At 50.4% G+C, this 21,178-nt stretch overlaps 1 protein-coding gene across 2 annotated transcripts in view; it reads left to right on the top strand.

Annotated features, from left to right (window-relative positions):
• RIF1 (replication timing regulatory factor 1) overlaps positions 1 to 21,178 on the top strand; it is a 1,074,525-nt gene that overhangs the window by 246,257 nt on the left and 807,090 nt on the right. For both annotated transcript variants that reach the window (XM_069616488.1, XM_069616487.1), the window contains one exon: positions 20,829 to 21,009. In XM_069616488.1, coding sequence (XP_069472589.1) covers positions 20,829 to 21,009 — 181 coding nt within the window. The remainder of the gene's footprint in view (positions 1 to 20,828; positions 21,010 to 21,178) is intronic.

Here is a 21,178-nt window from a genome sequence, read left to right as displayed (position 1 = left end):
ACCAACATTAGAATGGGAGTATTTACTTGGGACTACTTAACTTGTGGGGCGGAGGGGGTTCAGGCAAGATGGAGGCGCACACATAGCTCAGTTACAAGGAACTGTGCCATGCGGTCTAGTCTTGTGTGTGGCAGGCCTGCGACTATTTTACCTGGACTACTTTACCTGAGACTATTTAAACCACACCCAACAGCAGAACATACTTTGCGTTTTTCTGCTGTGGGCAGCGTAACGCTCAGTGTCCAGTTCTTTGATGCCAGCTTACTTGAAACCAAGGACCTGCAGAGAGAGAGAACACTACGAAATTTACCTGGAACAGTATCCTGTCTTCAATCCATCGCCGACTTTAGTTCCACTCACCGAAAGGTACAAACGCCATAATCCGGCACCGCATGCATCCTGGAATACCATAACCTGGAAAGAGGAGAAAGAAAGACCGCATTAGTAAGCGTTTACTCACGTTTCCTCCCAAATAAAGAAAGCCACCCAATTCTTACCTGGGTAGTCATCTCCTGGTCAGTATCATTGCTGGAACATTACTGCGCTCGGCGAGGAACATCGCAACCTGCAAGGAGAGAAGATACAGGTTAGCAATATAAAAGATGAAACAGCGCCGCGCTTCGCGCATTACTCACCGGTCAGCATTGTGCACACTGCGCTGTCGCCTACCGGCCCATGCTCATCTTCAAACTGCATGACAACACCAAAATACCTTTCCATACCTAAAAGGAAAGGAGCAATACATTATTATTCGAACTAAGATGAACATAAGAACTGTATATAAAGACTGTGAAGCAGCAAACCTACGGAGTCGCAGCAGGCCTGGATTCCCACAGGAGGGGGGCTTGCACCAGTGAAGTAACTTGGTTGCTGCTCGCCCCCCACATTACGCGCCCCTGCCACGAGGAGCAGGATGGAGAATCCACCTTTTACAATATTAAGGTGAGGAGAGGGCCCAAGAGGGAGGAAGGAGTTGAGTCCAAGGGAGGTGGGAAAACATAAAGACAATCTGCTATTGAATCCTGCTCTCCTGTATTGCAGACCCATCTTTTTTTTAAACCTTTTTTTATTGAACAGCTTGGCAGCAGAGTACAGACGAACAATACAGTGGGTAAGCACAAGGTGGGTACAGTAGGGGGGTCAATGCAGGCATACAAGCAGAGCATCTAACATTAACAGTTTCCATCAAGGATGCATACAGTGCGAGGACAACATAAAATAACCTTTGGCTCAGGGTGAATCACCCGCATGGGCGGGTGAAGTAGTTGGGTGAGTTGTATCAGGTGTCGCATTTAAGTCTGACATATAGGAACGAAACTGGGTCCAGACATTTCTAGGCCTCGAGTGAACTGGTTGTAGACAGGACCATGCCTCCTCAGTGTCTGAGGCCCATGTGAGAGCGTTGAGCCATTGCGCATGCGTGGGGGGGTGCGGGGCGAAGCCAGCGAAGCAGAATGGCCCGCACCGCAAGGAGCATGTAAAGGCCGGCTAGTTTCCTGGAGTGTCGGGGTAGCTCTGGAAAGTCATGAAACAGGCCCTTTACTGGGGAGGGGTCGTTGGGACAGTCGAGCATAGCAGATACCGTTGAGAATACCCTCACCCAATAGTGGGAGAGGCGGGGGCAATCCCAGATCATGTGTATGTACTCGGCGCCATCTTGTCCACACCTGGGGCATCTCGGAGAGTGATCTTTAAACATTCGGTGCAATCTGCTCGGAGTATAATGAAATCTGTGTAGCACCTTTTAATTGAATCAATTTGAACCGGGAATTGAAAGATACCTGGTGTATTTGGGCGCACATGTGGGACCAGCGCTCGTCCGTCACCTCCACCCTGAGGTCCCCTTCCCATGCCCGCCTTAGTCCAGTAAATTTCGGAGTGGCTCTGGATTGCATCATTGTGTATAACCTAGATATTTTCCCTCTAGTGGGTGTGGGGGAAGTTAGTTCCTCGATAGCAGGGTCCTCTGGTGGCATTGCGGGGAACATGGTGTAGTTTCTCTTAAGGGTTTTACGTAGGGCTGAATACTGAAGCCATGCACTTGGGCCACTTCTCAAGGATAGCGGTAGTTCGGGCCATTCCACAAAGCTACCCTGCACGAATACGTCGCGCAGCAGCTCGTATCGCGCCTCAGCCGATCTGCGTGCAGTCGGCGGCGGGACTCGTGGGATCCCGGGGAGAAAGTTCCACAGTGGGAGATTACCATGAAATGGGTGAGGAGTTTCTAATGGTCTCCACATTTTCAACAGCGCCAGGGAGGTGCAGGCCACAGGGTCCAATGAATCCCGTGCGAGGGGAATGGGTTGTATCACCAGGGAATGGATATCTCGGTCGCTGACCGAGAAGTCTCTCGTCTGACATGTGGAGGAGGGTCAGTTGTGTTGAACCAGTAAGGTGTGTTGGATTTGGGAGACCAACCAGTACTTAAGGAAATCGGGAGCCCCAAAGCCGCCATCAGGCATCGGGGTGGATAGGGTCCCGAGCTTAAGCCTGACCGCACCCGAGTGCCACAGGAAAGAGTTGGTACTACGTGTCAATGCTTGAAAGAAACCCTTGCCCGGCCACAGGGGGACATTAATGAACCTGTATAGTAGTTGGGGTAGTACTATCATTTTTAGTAGTCCTATTCTACCCGCCAGAGAGATCGGCAATTTACTCCATGTCGGGAACTTAGTTGCCAGCTGCGCTAGGTAGTTTTGGTAGTTCTCCTCTAGGGTAGTCTCAGGTTGACGGGTTATTACAATCCCCAAGTAAGTGAACTTCATCGGCGCCCACAGGAATACCATCGTATCAGGAGGGGGGAGGGTGTGTTCCGTGAGCGGAAAGAGCATAGATTTTGAGCAGTTCACCTTGAGGCCTGAGATGTACCCGAAGTAGATCACATCTTTCAGTATCGGGGGTAAATTAGTGGAGGGGGACCATACAAAAAGGAGTGCATCATCAGCGTAGAGCGATATAATATCGGCTTGACCCGCCGAGTGGAGCCCTCTGTGTGAGTGAAGTTGTCTGAGCATGTCGGCGAAGGGTTCTATCGCTAAAGCGAAGATCAGGGGGGAGAACGGGCAGCCTTGCCTCGTTCCTCTGGCAATGTCGAAGAGTGGGGAGCATCTGTCCTCGGTGCGGACACTGGCCACCGGTTCCGAGTAGAGCAACCTGACCCAGGAACGAAACACCGGCCCGAATTTGCATTGTCCGAGCACCCGCCAGAGGTACCTCCAAGAGACAGTCGAATGCCTTCTGCATGTCGAGGGTCGCAGCGACCGCCTGGACGCTGGGGCTGATTCTGCTGATTATATTAAAGAGCCGTCTGATGTTCATAGCGGTGGATCGGCCTGGAATGAACCCCGCCTGATCCGGGTGTATAATGGATGGCATACAGGGAACAAGTCTGGTCGCTAACATTTTGGCAAACATTTTTGTGTCACAGTTTGAGGGAGAGTGGACGATATGAGCTGCACTGGGTGGCGGGTTTACCAGGTTTAAGTAGTACGGTAATTGTGGCTTCCCGGAGTGATGGGGGGAGTGTGCCTGCCTCCACCGATTCCTCCCAAAGAGCCTGTAAGTGAGGGAGTAAGAGGGTCTTATAGCATTTATAGAATTCGACCGGGATTCCATCAGACCCCGGGGCCTTCCCCGAGGAGAGAGAGTCAATGGCTTCCGCGAACTCTTCAGTGGTGAGTGGAGAATCAAGGGAATCAGCGGTCCCGGGAGAGAGGACCGTTAGGGGGAGAGCCGTAAGATAGGAGTCCACCTCTGTCTCCGTAGCCTCGTCCGAATTGGAGTATAGAGCTTCATAAAAAGCAAAGAACTCCGAGTTGATGTCCTGTGACGTGGTAGCCAGGGAGCCATCTGATCTGACAATCCCAGGTATATGTGGGGCACCCAGTTCATGTCGGACGAGTCTAGCGAGGAAGCGGCCCGGGCGCCCGCCCTCTCCATATCTCCTCGCTAGGCCGGGGCTATCGAGGAATTTTTGTTCCTGTTCCGCTAGGGATCGAAACGCGTCCAGCTCTACTCCCAAGGCCGCGAGGGTCGCAGGGGTTGAGGACCGCGAGCACTGGGCTTCCAGGGTTGATAGTTTAGTTTCGCTGATTGTGATCTCCCTTCGCATTGTTTTAAGTATACCACTCTCTTTAGATATTGCTATGCCCCTAATGTACGCTTTAAAGGCCTCCCATAGTGTGGCCTGGGAAGATACCGAGTCCCTGTTCATTTCGAAGTACTCCTCGATGGCTACCTCGAGTTCCGATCTAAACAGAGGGTCAAGAAGAGAATGAGGTTTCATCCTCCATCGTCTAGCACGGTCTCCACCCGATCCCCAGTCCATGGTGATGGTCACCGGGGAGTGGTCAGATAGGGTCCTAGGGAGGATCGTTAGTTGTACCACATTTTTAATCAATGCATAGGAGACCACCCACCTGTCTATTCGAGAATAGGAGTCGTGGACTGAAGAGTAGAAGGAGTAGACACGGGAATCAGGGTAAATCGGTCGCCAAGCGTCCACGGCCGCGATGTGGGGGAGGGATGATAGTGCAGCATAGGCTGCCCTGGTGAGTTGGCGAGGCCTGGACCCAGATCTGTCAAGGTCTATATCAAAAATGGTGTTGAAGTCCCCCCCATAGGATAGGGACCAAAGGGAAGCCTTCAAGGAGAGATGTGAGGTGTGTGAAGAACTCCGGGTCATCCGTGTTAGGGCCATAGATGTTAAGGAGGATCACCTCCCTATTTTGGAGTATTGCGTGGAGAAGCACATATCTGCCTTGTGGGTCTATTTGTGAGGAGATGATTGTAAATTTAAGGCTCTTATGGATGATAGTCATGACCCCCCGACTTTGAGTAGAGAAGTTGGTGTAGTATCTCTGGGGGCCCCAGGTCCTAGCAAATCTCAAACAATGTTCGGATTGCGCATGTGTCTCTTGTAAATACAGGATCTTGGACCCATGACGCTCCACGTGTAGTTGTATCTGTCATTTTTTTAAAGTTGCCCAGTCCCCTAACAATCCAGCTTGTAAATGTTAGATTGTCCTCCGCCAAGGGAGGGGTGGCCCTCATATCGCCGGGATAATGTCCAGTGGGCCAATGCTGCAGCCCTGTAGCCCCATCAACATTGTTTTGCCCTGCCTACCGCACACTCTGCCAAAGCTAAACTTTTTTATAACAAAACCCCCATCACCCCCCTCCCCCACCCACATCCCTCCCCGAACATGAGGAATGACAACCCCAAAACCCCTTCACCAAATCCAAAACAGTGGCATCAACGCCTGGGGGGGTGGGGGGGGGTATGTGGGCCGGACCGATGACGCCACTCCGGGCCTGTGGCAGATCAAGCTAAAACATGGTGCTTACAGTGATGCTATGGACGTTACTTGAACAGCTATAATCGGCACAATTTACCTTGGCACAGCTATGCAGGTTAATCAGACAGATGTTAAGTATAGATGTAGTACATTCTTGGCGTCGGGGGAAGAGCCTGTGTCGGCACCCCCCCCCCACGGGCGTTCCGAGTGGTCGTAGCGGGATGGCTGGGGAGGGAGGGTCACCCTGGAAAATGATCGTCAATAAATCTGGAGGCCTCCTCTGGAATCGTGAAGAACGATACCTGATTGTAGCTTAGCGGGGTATAACATGGAGTATTTGACTCTGTGATCCCTGAGCCTCCTTTTCACTGCCAGGAAAGTCTTGCGTTCCCGCTGGACAGCCACCGAGAAGTCCGGGTATAGATGTATCCTTGCTCCGTCTAGTAAAAGTTCGCCTTTAAGTCTTGCGGCTCTAAGGAGGACATCTCGGTCACGGAAGTTAAGGACCCGGGCTATGATGGGTCGCGGGGGTGCACCCGGCTTGGGTTTAGGCGCCAGAGCCCGGTGTGCCCGCTCTACGGCAAACTGCGGGGACAGCTTCGGTGAGTCCAGTAACGACAATAGCGTACATTCAACAAATTCTTCCATCGGTTCTCCGATGCCACTCTCAGGGACCCCAATGATACGAAGGTTGTTGCGCCTCGAGCGCGATTCCAGGTCTTCGTTTTTCTTTTCCACCTCAAGGACGCGGTTAGATAGAGCCGCGACCTCCGACCGCAGTGCCCCCAGGCCATCCTCGGCAGAGCCCATCCTGGCTTCAACCTCCCGAACTCGGCCGTCGGTCCTCTCCATGTGGGCCCTGATGGAGGAGATGGTGCCATTCATATAATCGAGCTTCGAGTGAAGCGTGGTGAACCTCTCACGGATAAAGTCCATGTTCTGAGATTCTAAGGCAGCGGTGGATGAGCGGGTCTGCTTGGCGGCCGCCTCGGCAGGGACGACCGATGCCTTCGTAAACATGTTTATGGAGCTCTGTTTTTTGCCAGTCCCTTTAGTCATTGTGGCTGTGATGTGGCCTCGGAGAGAGGAGGGGGCGCCGGTAGTGCCGCTCGCTTCCACGGGCAGGGTCCTCGAGGTGCGGCCCTCAGGGGATCCAGGCCTCGAAGGCAGAGGCCGGCCGACGCAACTCAAGTTCGAGGAGGATCCAGGCGGGTGGCGGCCAGGCCGCCAGGGGTCCGGGTCCCGCCGGGTGCCGGTAAGGTTGCAGGTGGGGTCCCGCCATGTCACCCGGCAGGAGCAGGTCGTCCTCTACGTGGTGCGGGTGGTTGCTGCTCGATTTGTAGACTGCAGATTGAGGGCCGACGCGGGATGAGGGCCTATGCCGCGTGTGGATCCGGTAAGCGGAAGGCTTTAGCTCCAGTGGTCGCGCGACCCCAATAATACAGTGGCCCGTTCCTGGTCTCCGCTCGGTGGCCCTCGGGACCCCGCAAGGCGGCAGGTCGCTACGGCTCCGAGGGGCCGGGACCATCCGCGCCGAGGTTTTGGCGCGCAGGCTCCGGGGAACGGCCGCGCCAGTTCCCGATTTCAGGGTTCCCAGCACCGATTTTCTTCGGGATTTGGACCAGTTGGTCCCTGGACCAGCAGCTCACGAATCGTAGTCGTCTGGTACAAGTCGTAGATCGTGCATGCCCAAGATCAGGATCAAGAGATCTGCCTGCCCATCTTTAACCAGACGCCTTACCAAGGGACCGGGAGAGGGTTCGAGTGTGCAAATCATCCAGCCGGGGCTGGGTGGCGTCCCTGTGGATACCAGGTGAGCGTAACACCTATTGATTGCTCACCTAAAGATATCGTCCTTTACCTAACCCACCTGTTAGATCCAGGACTTCAATTCTCTTAAAGTACACTTGGCCACGCTTTCGGCATACACCACTTCCCAGAGCAAGGTTTCATTGTGGAAAATTTCTGTAATTAAAGCCTTTATGGAAGGTGTTAAAGGCTTTCAGTTCATGACCCATTTGTCACGATTCACAAAGACAATGTCGTTTTGCGCACACACCTGTTCGGGAGAATTATCATTTGTGTGCCAATTCCCTGTAACCTTGGAGACCCCCAGTACTTTTGCTAGAATTTAGTACTTTTTAATTGTAACCCTGGAGTGAGTGAGCCCTTTTTCTCACTCATGTGTTTTGACCCGATTTGGATTATGTGTCTGCTTTGTTTATGGAGTCTGACAAACTCCATAGGGATCTACTTTTTGTATGGTGACACACGGCACCTTCAGTGCAGTGTCAGAGAAATCCTTTAGATTTCTCATAAGGTTTAAATACCTTTTCTTGTGTGAACTATGTTCCAAGAATAGTAAAGAGACTACCTTTTCTCTTCCAGCGAGTTCCTCCACTGCATTTTCAACTCTTCGAAGAGAGACGCCCGGTAAGTGCCTTACTTTTTAAGGCACCCTGGCCGGGGGACTCCTTCCTGGGGTCCTCCAGGTCCAGGAGTGGCTTCAAGAGCTCTGCTACCAGGGTTTTCCCTGAGGTGCCTCGCAGGCCTAATAGGCTTACTAGGGTTTTCTCGAGGGTTCCCGCGAGGGGCTTGCCCACACTGGATCACGATCCAAGGTTTGCCAACCAGGTGCTAATAGCCAGCCCAGTCGTGCTGAGGCTTTGGGTATTGGAGTTCGCGCTGAGGTCTCCTTGTCTGGAGCTTCCCATACAGAAACCGGGGTGCGGCCAGAGTCCTTCGCTGAGGCTTTCTTTACCGAACCATGGTTCGAGGCACCTCTCCGGGGAGCTATACAGACCGGACTCCGTTCCGAGGTTCCTCATCAAGGCTAAGGTATGTACCGACAATTGAGACCCGCTAAGGTCTTGTCTGTGAGGTGGATTCCTCAACATTCCCGCGCTCGCGGTGATGCTAGTTCTGTTGAGGGGGCACTGGGAGGTTCCTCTCTTGGAGGCTAATTAAAAGGGTCACGACAGGATGTCAAGTAAACATCCCAGGCCCCATAGTACCTCTGCCGAGGATCCTTGTGTCAAGGCTAAAGTTTTGTTCAAGTCCCCTGACCAGTCTGGAGTTTCCTGCCTCATCCACACATGTGACGCAGTTCTCCTCAGATGCTCACAAAATGGCATTCCTTTCGGCGTGGTCTATGGCGGCCATTTTGGATTCTTCCCTCACACCCACGCTATCGACGGCAGGTGCTGGGCACCTTCTTTTTGGTGGACAACATTGTCCACAGGACAGTGAGAATCCGTTCTGCCCCTCTTATGACTGGTGCTCTCGGATGCCACTACTGCATACGGCGGTGGTCTTCAAAGTTTTTTGGCCGGGGCCCCTCTGAGCAAAATTTGGCAAGGTCGGGACCCCTCAAAAATATCAAATGAACAGTATATATTGCGCGCCGTCACCTGCTCCCATCAGTCGCTGGGCTCCCTCATCCCACTCCTACCCAGTCCCTGGTCTCTCCGCCACCCCATCACACAACTTGGGCTCTACCCGCTCTGCTCCCACCACTATCCCATGGTTCCTGCCCATTGTGCTCCCACCATAGTCCCTGTGAATTTTTTTTAAATAATGGGTTAAAATGTTGCATTTTAGAGCATACTTTTAACAAAAAAATGGGTAAATATCCAAACAGTTTGCAATTGGTGCTGGGGGGCTCAGGGGGCAGGCATGACATTTTTACTGGACATCCATCATAGATGTCTAGTAAAAAGATACCATCCGTGTCCCCTGGGCCTAACACAAACAACATGATTATGTGTGTATGCAAGGCGCTGATATCATTCACACGAGCATCCATCACCATACACTCACAACATAACATAAGCATACACGCATTCATACACATGCTTAAATAAAAACAATGAACATAAACGTACCTTCTGCATTGGCCTGCGTGTGGGTGCTGAAACGCCCTGCTCCAGGCTGCTCTGTCCGTATGTGCGAGGAGGCGAAGGAGCTCCCCCTCGGACAGACAGGCAGTGCCCCAGCCAGCATTTCCAATGAGCTATGCAATGCTGGCAAAGCGAAACTCCCCAGCACTTGAATGGCTGTCACGACCCTCGCCCAAAACCCTCTCTGGCAAATCCATTGGCCAGGTGGAGTCAGGACTCTGACGTCTAGAGCCTGGCATCCTCTTCAAAAGCCCTCATGGGGCCAGGCTCATATACCATGAAAAACAATGTGCTTGGGAACTACTGTATTGTATTGTCAGCCAACATGGAGGCATCCACATAGCTTGGTTCCTAAGAACCAAGCTATGCAGTCTAGTGTTTTGGGTGTCGTAGCCTAGGGACTACTTTACCTGGACTATTTTGTTGGGGCTATTTAAACCACACCCGAGCAAGACAACACGCTTCGCGTTACTTTGCAGCTTGCAACGTGACGCTCACCGTGTCCAGCTATTCCCTTGAACCTCGGAGAAGCAGAACCTGCAAGGAGACGAAAGGAACATCATTAGCAGCAGCATCTTACCTGCAGTCTTCATCTTCAAACACTCGCAGCTACTGAGAACAGCTTCCTCGAATCTGCACGCCACCCGGACAGAATGACCTGAAAGAGGAAGATAGAGGCAACATTGAAGAAAGCAGTAGAGACATTTACAAATTACGAACTGCTCAAAAGGCTTACCTGGCTGGTCGCCTCTCAGCTGGCACCACTCCGGACATTCCACTCGCGCTGAAGAACACCGCGACCTACAAGGAAGGAAAACACAGGTTAGCAAAGGCAAGACTTTGCATCGCTGCGCATAGCGCTTACTTACCGCATCATAGCGCTCTTAATGCGCCATCATTTACCAGCGGGGCTCAACCAAGCCAGTTTGCCGCGCTGAAGCTCTGCATACCTAAGGGAGAAAAGAGACATTTTAAACAAAGAAAGGCATGCAGGATAGCAACAAAACTAAAGAACAGCAATAAGACCTACCTGAACAATATCAAACGGGCCGGCGTCTGTGAATTAACTGGACCGCACTCGCCCATGAAAGACAACGTGCCCCTGCAAAGAAGGCCGGACGGAGAGCACGCCTAATTCTACCACAAGGCAGAACCTTCCCCGCAGACCACATCAGGGCAAAGCTGAGAAGCATACCAGCAAGTAACCCGGCTGGGTGTCATCCCTGTGGATACCAGGTGAGCGTAACAATGGCTCAGTGAGCATGTGTGGCTGGGGAACTAAACTGTCAAAGGGAAACAATGTTTCCCTTTGACAGTTTAGCCAGCCCAGGAGCACTCCAGCTGGAAAAAGCAGCTGAGAGAGGGCTCAGTTTCACTGGGCTGGCTCCTTAGCTCCTCCAAAATGGGTGAGGGGCCACTGGGTGGGTGCCCCCTCGCCATTATGATTGAGCTGCCGGGCTCGGACTGGCCTATCGGGCAATGCCTGTACCAAAAATGTAAAATGCTAGTGTGGGCCAGTCAAAATGGCCCACCATTTGGCCAATGTGAACTAGTTTGTTGAGTTACTTAACTATGCAGTTAGTAATTTTGACCATTGTTGCTGAATATATCACAATTTACTTACATTTTAACACAAAGTACCCCCTTGGGGTACTATTGAAACAGTGGGCCTCATTACAACCCTGGCGGTAGTTGCATCTGGGTCCGGCACCCGCGAATGAGCAATTACCGGGTCATGCCGAGTTAGGCGGACCTGATAATTGTCCTTTTGCGGGTGCCGGTTCCGGTAGATTCCCATTTGAGCCCCATAGGGCTCAATGGGAATGGGGAGCTGGGATGCACCGGGACCGTTAACAACGGTGCCGGTGCATCTGACAAGCTGTGCTCGTGGGTGCCGCACGGCCTGCCAGGCACCCGCGAGCACAAGTCTTACTATGGCGGTACGGTAGCAACAGTGCTGGTAGCTTACCGGCACCGTTGTTACCGTACCACCATAGTTGTAATGAGGCCCAGTCTGTGACTAAAGGAATGAAGATCCATTTACAACTGCAGGCCACTTTTTCATTGTTGCCTGAGGCAGTTTCATGCTTCAGCCCGACCATGTGAGCCACCCCTGGCCATTTCTTAATCTTTAAAAAAAAAAATCTTTTTGTTTTATATTTCATGCTGAGGTCGCGGGGGGGGGCGGGGCGCAGGGACTCCTGCTGGGTCGTGCCCCACAGTTTGAATACCACTGGCATACGGTCTCTCTTCCTCCTACTTCTCCCCCATTGGTCTATGTAGACCCGGTCGGTGGTGGGCCCTCTTGGCATCTTTCCTCACAATGTTCGTGGGGATATGTCCCATATGAGTGACCTCTGCCCATTCCAGTGCCTAAAGTTTCGGCAGAGGATGCCTTTTTTGGGTAGTTTCAGAGTCTTACGAACACTGATCCCATGAGGGAGTACTTTAAAGGTCTTTTTAGGGAGATCTGCCTTCCGGTGCCGCATCCTGCCACGCCAGTTCCAGTCACGGCACCTGTTGCCCTGGCAGCGGTACCACCTCTACCTTCCTGGCCTGCCTCCACCTCTGCCTCCTTTGTCACTGGTTGACAAGACTGCAGCAGAGCGAGACATCAATTTGACGCCGGTCGCATTGCAACCGGTGGATCCTGATGTACTGGACAACCCTCAGGCAGATCAGGATAGTGAGGACTAGCCCTGCTCTGTCGGAGCATTCCTTGACCGGGTCCTGGACATGTCACTCCTTGACATACCAGTAGCTGAGGCAACCGCTCCGCAGGAAAGGGTGCTTTCGGGGGTTCTCACCTTGTCTCTGCAGGAGCGCACTGGCCTGGTCCTACAGAGGGACGTCCTAGCCGAGGCACGCAAAGTCTGGGATAAACCCCACACTGGGCTACATATCAATGAGAATTGACGCCAGTTACAGGCTTCACACCTCCGAGGAAGTAGCCTTGGCGGCATGTCCGCTCCCTTTCTCAACTGTCGTAGCGGCCGCCACTCTGCAATCTAAGCCACCTCTGCTGCCGCGGCTCAAGTTCTGGCCAAGGAAGACAAGTTGCTCGATTCCTTGGCCAAGAAGGTTTTTGCCAATTCAGTGCTGCAATTGCGTCAGGCTAACGCGGAGCTAATTTTGGCGGCGGCGAATATGAAACTGGAGGGATTTGGCAGACTTCCAGGAGTTCATTCCTGGGGTCAGGCTGGAAGACTTTAAAGGCGGTATGTCAAACGCCAGGGTATTGGGCGCAGGACATGCTGGAGGCTGATACACACCATGTCGACACCTCATGTTGGGGGTGGACACCTCTCGTCAAGCTTGGCTTCATGCAACGAAGTTTTCGAAGGAGGTCCAAGATAAAGTTCTGGACCTGCCCTTTGACGGCAAAGAGTTGTTTTAGTCTTCAACGGATGACAAGCTTACAGAGACTAAGACGAGCACGCAAACTGCCAAGTCTGTCAGTGCTTGTGATGCGCCAGTCAAAGCTCAGAGATCTGGATCCCAGTCTCGGTCCTCCTCAGGCTTCAGAGGTTCCAGGGCCATAGTTCACACAGAGCTGATCCTCCGAAAGGTAGCTCCTGTCGGAGCCCGCAACGGGGTCCATTTTTCTGTCTTCAGCCTCCTCTTCAGGGACAGGTAGTCTCTCTGCCGAAAAGTCTGCAAAATGATATTTTTTGGCACTCGCATGAGACTTCGGTGGTTGGATGAATCTCGTCTCATCTGGAGACGTGGCAAACGATCACTGAAGACCAGTGGGTTTTGTCCATCGCTCGGGCAGGCTTCCGCTTGCCCCTCCACGATACCCCACACTTCAATTGTCCCCTTTCAGCAGTCTGGGATGCCCTCCCTCCGAGCCGAGGTCCAGAAGCTTCTAAATATCAAGGCAGTGGAGCCCGTTACCCTAGTGGAATGAGGGGAGGGTTTTTACTCTAGTCTGTTCATGGTGCCCAAACCCAACCAGCCTGGCCTTCGCACCATCCTAGACCTTTCACAGTTCAACCTTTCTCTTCCACAAGAGAAATTCAAGATGATCACGCCCTGCCAAATAAAGGCCTCTCTTCAGAAGGGCGACTGGCTCAGCGTGTGGACCTTCAGGACGCGTATATGCATATCCTGATATGGAGCCCGCAGCGGAAATATCTGCGGTTCTCCCTGGGAGAGGAGCACTTCCAATTCAGAGTGCTCCCTTTTGGTCTTAGCTCAGCGCTGCGTGTCTTCATGAAGATGTCGGTCATCGCGGCTTTTCTGCAGCTACAGGGTATTCATGTGTATCCATATTTGGACTAGCTTCTGCGCAGTTAGGGAGAATTCTCATTTATGGCTAATTCCCCTCACCTAGTGAGTCCCTCAGCAGCTTTGCTGGATTTCTGGGGTTTATTTTTTCCACCTGGTAAGAGTGTGAGCCTTTTTTCCCACTCTTACATGTGTTTTGCCTTGTGTATTTCTACTTTTTGTGTGATCTTGGGCTCTGGAGCTACACCACTCCAGGGGCCCCCTTTTTGTGTGCGTTACACTGCACCTTCAGTGCAGTAACACAGGACTTCCCACTGACTCAATTTTTCTGGGGCTGACTAATGTCCCCCAGAAACAGGTAAAGTTGCCATTAACTTTATATAGTCACTTTAAACTACAGACCAGTACACCCCATTTTACATGGAGTACTGGAAAGGGTTAATTCCTATCCCTTTTTGTCTGTGCCTCTGAGCTTTATTTTGCTCTCTTAACACTAAGACTTGGCTGGTGGCAGTGGTATCTACCCTAACTTTTCTACTGCAATTATACTATATAAACGTGGTACTGTTTTAGGCTATTATATTAGCCTCAAACTTAAATCCGCTTGACCAAATACTTTTTTCGGCTCCGGTTGGGTTTTATCGCCATTTCTTTTTGTTAGAGTCCTTCTTGTGTTTTACTTTGCGTGGCAAACCAGGTTTGCCTCCTTTGTTCGCCGGCCTTTGGTGGGCTTCTGGCCAGAAGGCCTCCTTTGGCGTCTGGGTGTCTAGGTGGGCTGAATGTGAGGGAGGGGTGTAGTGGCCCCTGCACAGGGTCTCCTTGGAGACCCAAGTCGCAAGTACACACTGTAAACCATTGTACAGCACTAACCAAGCTGACAATAACCTTGCTGTTCGTGCGCCCTCATACCTTCGGGTCTGGCGCGCAATATAAATGAATAAACATACATTTGTCATGATTGGCTGAGGTGGTTGTCCAGGCCGGACAGCCACCCTGCTGAGTGATTGACAGCCAGGCTGTGTGAATGGGGGATTTTGGCATAAAAGGCAGGTCTCTTGAGCTGGAAGACGGATTCGCCACTGGAACTGTAAGGATCTGAAGAGAAGCGGAGAAGATGGCTGCTGCAACTCCCGAGTCCCAGTGAAGCCCTGCTGCAGTCCTGAGCTATCTACCCTTAAACGACGAGATAAGATCCAGTCCGGAGTCGTCTTCCCTTGAGTCGTGTGGGATCAACCAGCTCACCTTCCACAGGCAGAGGAACCTCTTCTTGGTCGAAATCGCTGCACACAGCGGTAGTGGTCCGGATAGCCACCTGAAGAGCCTCTCCTATTTTAAAGGAGCGCACCTTTTATTCACTGTTGCTTTTGCTGATACTGGCTTTATCCATGGGTAGTGCAGATCGCTCCAGACTTCCTACTTGTCCCCACGACTAAAGCTTCAGGAACCGTGAGTCTGCAGAAACTACCAGGAACAACTGCTGTGGCACCAGCTCTTCATACGAATAAGGTACTGTGTCCGATTTCGAGGAACTAGGGTGAATCCCTTTTCTCTTCACCAAAGGCTTGTCCTCATCTACCTTCCAGCTTATAACTTTTGCTTCCCTTTTGACAATATCCAAGTACTCCTGGCAATCTCGAATCGTGAACTGTCCTAAACTTGTGATCTTCGACACCTGGACCCCTGTCCCATTGACACTGGCGCAGGCCTATTGACTTTTATCTACGTTTTAGAAAGTTTCTTGATTCGATCTGCCTTGACAAAAGTATTGCCTATGATTTTTATCCTCAACTCTCTTGTGTTAATTCATGTGCTAAGTGGGTTTGACTACGGTAACATTTCTGCTTGCGGGTACGCTTCTCTTTCGTAAGACCGAACTGTCATTACTGTCAAAAAGTGGTTGTGTAATGACCCCCGGTAACGCCTTTGTTTCACAACACCGTTCTGTCAAATCCAAAGGTACTTACCCTGAATTGTGCTGCACAAGGGGAATTGGTTGTGTTTAGTGTATTTTAAATAGGGTTTTAATTTAATAGAAGTGAAGTGTTTTGTGAACAGATGGTTTAAAATAAATGTACTTTTACTTTTTAACCAAAAACCATGAGTCAGTGTTTGCTTGAGTCACTGTAATTGTCCTTTGTATAATCTCTACTACTGCTCATTGGCTCTTGAGATAAGTCTGGCTGCTCCGCTACTGCTACCACTCTAACTGTGTAGTGCAGGCTTGTAACAAAGGTGAAATTGTACTACTACCTGTAGTGGTCCCTAAGGGCACTGCCCAGGAGGATTCTGCCTAACAGCAGTCCGTGTCCAGTGAAAGCCTCTAGCAACCTTCAGTCTCTCCTCCAGCTTCTGTTCTGCTTTGGGCTGTCGGTGAACTGGCGGAAATCCTCCATGACGATCTCTCGGGACCTGATATTCCTGGGTTTCCGTTCGAACACGATCGACTGCAGAGTGTACCTCACTGGACAAGGTGGCGGATCTGTTGAACACGTGTCAGGTTTTCATTCAGTCAGAGCATGCCGGCCTGGTGGTTCCAGAGGCTTCTAGGCCTCATGGCCTCATGCGTGCTTGCTCTTCCCCTTGCTCGTCTCAAGATGCGACTCACGCAGATGGCTCTTCAGAGTTCCTGGCTTCAGGCAGCGGACCCGGACACCAAAATGATTCCGGTTCCACCCTACATGATACCAGACCTCCTATGGTGGTCATCTTCCAGCAATCTGTCTGTGGGAGCTCCTTTTCAGGAGCCCACTCAAACGACCATTACGACGGACTCCTCCCCATGTAGATCTAGCCGTTCAGATTTGGGAATGGGCCATCCAGCAGTGTTTGGCTGCTGGCAGTGCACATTCCGGGCCAACTGAATGTGACTGCGGACTCTCTCAGCCAATGAGCGGTGGTCGGCTACAAGTGGGAACTGAACACGGAGATAGTCTCTGACCTTTTTCGCCATTGGGGCACTCCAGAAGTGGACTTCTTTGCAACATCAAACAGGAAACCTCCTCTTCATGCTTCCAGGAACTGACTCTGAGCTTCTTCCCTGAGGGATGCTCTCGAGATTCTGTGGCACAACATGAGGGCATACGCCTTCCTGCCTCTTCCTCTGATTCACTGGGCGCTGTGCAAGCTCAGGAACACAACGAATTGCACTCTCCTGTTCATAGCACCTTGGTGGCCAGCCAGATTCTGGTTTTTGAAGCTTCAGCATCGGTCAGTGTGCTCACCGATCACGCTTGCTGATTATCGACTTGCTTCACCAGAGCGATCGGCAGATGTGGCGCCCCTCTCCACAATCATTCAGCTTGGCGGCCTGGTGCCATAGTTCAAGTCCTTAGAAAGTTTCAACTTGTCCGCGGATAATATGCCTATTATCCAGGCGGCTAGAAAACCTTCGACAAGGTCTCCGTATAGGAGCAAGTGGCTCTGGTCTGTCACTTGTGTTTAGTTAAGCAGCTGGGCCCCAGATATGCTACGATTGACACGGTCTGGTCTTTCGTTTCTCATCTGGCAACTTCAGGCATACATGTCTTGGCTTGTAGGACTTATTTGTCGGCTATTGCCGCTTACCTGTACACGGACATTTGCACTTTTTATTGACAAACCCTGTAATGAATGGCACTTTGCAGGTCTTTTGCATCTTTATCCACCTGTATGTAACCCGCATCCTAAGTGGGAATTTAATGTGGTCCTCACAGCCTTATGCCATAAACCTTTTGAGCCCATGGCTACGGTGGACTTGAAGTTTCTCTCGTGGAAAATGGCTTTTCTGATTGCAGTGACTTCGGCAAGGCGTGTAAGTGAGCTTCAGGCCTTGTCTGTAGAAATCCATTCCTCACCTTTCATAAGGATAAGATTGTCCTCCAGACTAATCCTTCTTTCCTTCCAAAGGTGGTATCCGATTTTCATCTGAACCAGTCTATTTCTTTACCCGTCTTTTTTTCCAGACCCGGCCTCAGATGCTCGGAAGGTATTGCACAATTTGGATGTCAGACGAGCTCTTGAGTTTTATTTGGACAGAACATCTAAATTTAGGAGCTCTTCTCAGCTTTTTGTGACCTTTCGGAGATCCAAAAGGAAAGCCGGCCTCGAAAGCAACCATTTCCTGATGGATTACTTCCTGTATGTTATAGGCATATACCGTTCAGGGCCTTCAGCCTCCAAAAGGAATTCATGCCCATCTTGTGCAATTGCCGTTGCCTTCCAGAAATATGTTCCCTGGGAAACAATTTGCCAAAGCAGCTACGTGGGCTTCCCCATCAGCTCTTTGTAAGCATTACTGCTTAGACCTGAGCTCCAGAGACGATGCTCAATTCGGTCAGGCTATTCTTAGGAACCTCTTCCAGTAAGGGAATTCCATCCACCCGTTTTCCTGTGTGGAGTGCTTGGTAATCTTCCAAAAGTATGGAGGAAAGGGGACGGAACGTAGGAGTATACCAAAGTTACTCACCGTAGTGACCATCTTACTCCTAGTCCATAGTCCCCTTTCATACGCCCGCCCGCCGTCCTCTCTAAGCAATAATAGAGGATACTTCTTAAAGGTCTCGGACCTGTTGATAGAAAAGGCCTGAAGGGCGATGCACTGGGCGGAGCTAAGGAGGGCGGGGTTATGGTTGCGTGCGGTACCCCACGTAAAGAGGACGACACATTTTTGAATTTGTTACTTTTTTTTACAAAAGTGCTCCGGTCCCGTCCCACTGGACGGAATGTCCCTAAAGTATGGAGGAAAGGGGACTATGGACTAGGAGTAAGATGGTCATTACGGCGTGTAACTTTGTTATTAATTCCAGCCTAGCTGTCAATCGCACAGCAGCGTGGCTGCCCTCCAGGACAGCCAGCCGGCCAATCGGCTTTGGGTGCATTCCTGTAACCGAGGGGATTAAGCACCGGGAGTTGTTAGGCAAAGTTTGTTTGCAGAACCCTCTGGGACCACTACACACAACTCTGACTACAGGTATAGGAAACCCAACCTTTGGTATAAGCTTGTACTTGAGTTTTGGTAGCGTGTTGAGCAGCCAGGCTTATTTCAAGAGGGATCACAGTGAGCTGTAGTGGAGTTAGAGTTTTACAGTTACAAGTATTCAAATAAACTCTTACACTCTAGGCTTCTTGCATAAACAAAGATTTCAGTCAGTTAGAATAAGCCTTCTTCAGAAGGCAGCAATATAACAGTAACACTCAAATACAGTTCATGAAATACACTCTTAATATCACTAAATCAGTAGATACCCTTTTGGGATTGCCCACAGACACTACCTACACCCTCGGGTGACTTCAATTGCTAGGGACGTTAATATATCACTGTTGCATTTATAATCAGATAGTAATAAGTCAAAGGAAAATATTATTTAGAACATACAAGAGACCACAAATATTCTTAAGCACCTCCACAAAGAGTCATTCAGTACAATAGGCTAAGCCAAAGTCTTTAGACACAAGTCTTATGTAGGATGATGCACTTCTGGTAGGTAGAAAAGTCTTTGCACCAGGTCTTGGGAGTCTTTGATGAAAAGGAGAATCAAATGTAGGGCCACAAGCTGATTAGACTTGTGAGTAGTAGAAGATGCAAGCAACTCTACCGTGAGAGGTAAGTTCTCTGACTTAGTTTTTACAGTACCTTAGAAATGAAGAAAAGATGGAGCAGATGACTCCTGTTCCTGAGCCTCAGTCGTGGGGACAAGAGGGAGGACTTGTGGGGACTAATGCACTGGGACGGTCAAAACTAGCAACCAGCAAACTTCACTTTCAGTGGCTGTTCAGTGTTTCAGCTCCTCGCGTCTACCACAAATAGCAACACTGCGGTTCCTGGCTGTTGAGATGGACTTTCCTTTCTTCTGGGGCCCCGCACTCTGTGGGGCTCAGGCTCGGTCAGTCCTGCTTCCTGGGAGTCCGGAGGATCTTCCTGGAGCTCTTGGCCAACTTGAAAGCAATGCACACAAACTGGTGTTCCTCTCCCTGGCTATATGGTTTCCAGCAGCAACTCTGTGGAAATTGAACCAGCTCCGAGATGGATGTCCAGGTAGCTTACTCTGGAGTTGATTGGTCCCACCAACTCAAAGGGAGACTTCGTCATTGCAGGGGCGCCTGTCAATACGAATTTGGAATTTCAGCACACTAGCAGGAGTTGCAGCAGGCGTCCTCTTAAAGTTCTTCTTCGGTTCCTTCGTCCAGTGGTCGACTCTGTCTTCCAAGCCAAAGGTCTCGCCTTTTATTCAGTTCTCTCCCATTAATTCCAGCCTAGCTGTCAGACCCAGCAGGGTGGCTGTCCTTGCCAGACAGTCAGCCGGCCAATCACCATAGAGTGCATTTGGGTCTCCTATGAGACTAAGCACAGGGAGTTTCTGGCACCTCCCTCACTTCCTGCCTACCCAGACACCCTGGAGCCAGAGGCGGGCTTCAGTCGTGAATCCCGCCAAAGAGAACAATGAGACCAACCTGTTTTGGCGCGCACAGTAAATCTCAAGGACCTTTCCACAAAGAAACGGCGAAAGAAGACCAGAGCCATTTTGACAAAAATGGCACCCTTGGGTGCTTTACTGCAGCTGCAAACGCAGCCCGCGGTAAATGCACACCATGGTAGTTAAAACGGAACCACTGCCACCAGCCATTCAAAGAGAAAAGGCTAACATAAAAATGTTACATGAGAAGCTCGACAAAGGGGATACTAGGTAACCCTCCAGCACTCTATTGTAAGTTAGTGTGTACTGGGTCTAGAAAGTTACAATGGTGAGTAAAGTCAATTTCACTTTACTGCTCTAGGAAACAGTTTATCCAGGAGAAGGTATTTAAACCTTTTGGAAATCTGGAAGACTTCCATGTTTTGCTGCACTGAAAATGTTGTGTGACACAATGTAAAAGATGATGCCCATGGAGCTTGTCCGGCTCCATAACCAAAAGAAACAGAGTTAAAATCACATTAAAATTCACGCGTGGGGAAAAAAGGTCTCCTCTCTCCAGGTAAAAAAAAATCGAAGTCCTCAAAATCCAGCAAAGTTGCTGGGGGGGGGTCTCTAGGGTGGAGGGAATTGGCACATGTCTGAGAATTCTCCCTTATGTTACTTGGCTACTTGTATTTACAGATTTCATTTGTACAGCTCTACAACTCACATTTACCCTTCTTGAGAGAGGCCTGGCTGCTCAGTCCCACTACCAACTTGTGTAGTACAAACCTATACCAAAAGGTGGGTTATCTAATAACAAGCAGATAAGTGTTGTATAGTCTAACACAGTGTGACTGCACCAGTTATTACCCAACCGGAGTGATTTTGGTCTACCTTGTTGGACCCAGGTACATTTCCTTCAACAGAGGGTTGTGGAAGTAGCTTGCTAACATTTGAAATTTCCTTCTTCAGTTTCTATCCACTTGTTACATCTGTTATTAATTCTTCATGTTTTCCTTTACTACTAGGTTCTTCATTTGTTTGGAAACCCTTGTGAGCTGTGTTCTGTCTGGCCCTACATCTCCTCTGGCCTTTAGTGAATCTGTTCTTGGTGTTCTTGGTCAGAGAGCTAAGCTGCTGGAAAACAAGGAGCACCTCTGGAGAATGTGGAGCATTATAGTTAACCCGTTAACAGAGAAAATTAACCAGGTACATGAATGTGAACCATTTTCTTTTCGAACTGCACACTTTGATGCATGCAATAATTGGCAACTTACACATGTATTTTTCCTGTTGTACAAAAGATATTATACTATGACTCAAACGCTGATTTTAGTGAGGTCTAACATGGTCAGTTTTGGCTGGTAGATAACTTTGT

The sequence above is a fragment of the Ambystoma mexicanum genome, chromosome 9 (genome assembly GCF_040938575.1).
Source record: "Ambystoma mexicanum isolate Mex_15411 chromosome 9, UKY_AmexF1_1, whole genome shotgun sequence".
Taxonomy (NCBI): Eukaryota; Metazoa; Chordata; class Amphibia; order Caudata; family Ambystomatidae; genus Ambystoma; species Ambystoma mexicanum.
This window is presented reverse-complemented; position numbering and strand designations above follow the sequence as displayed.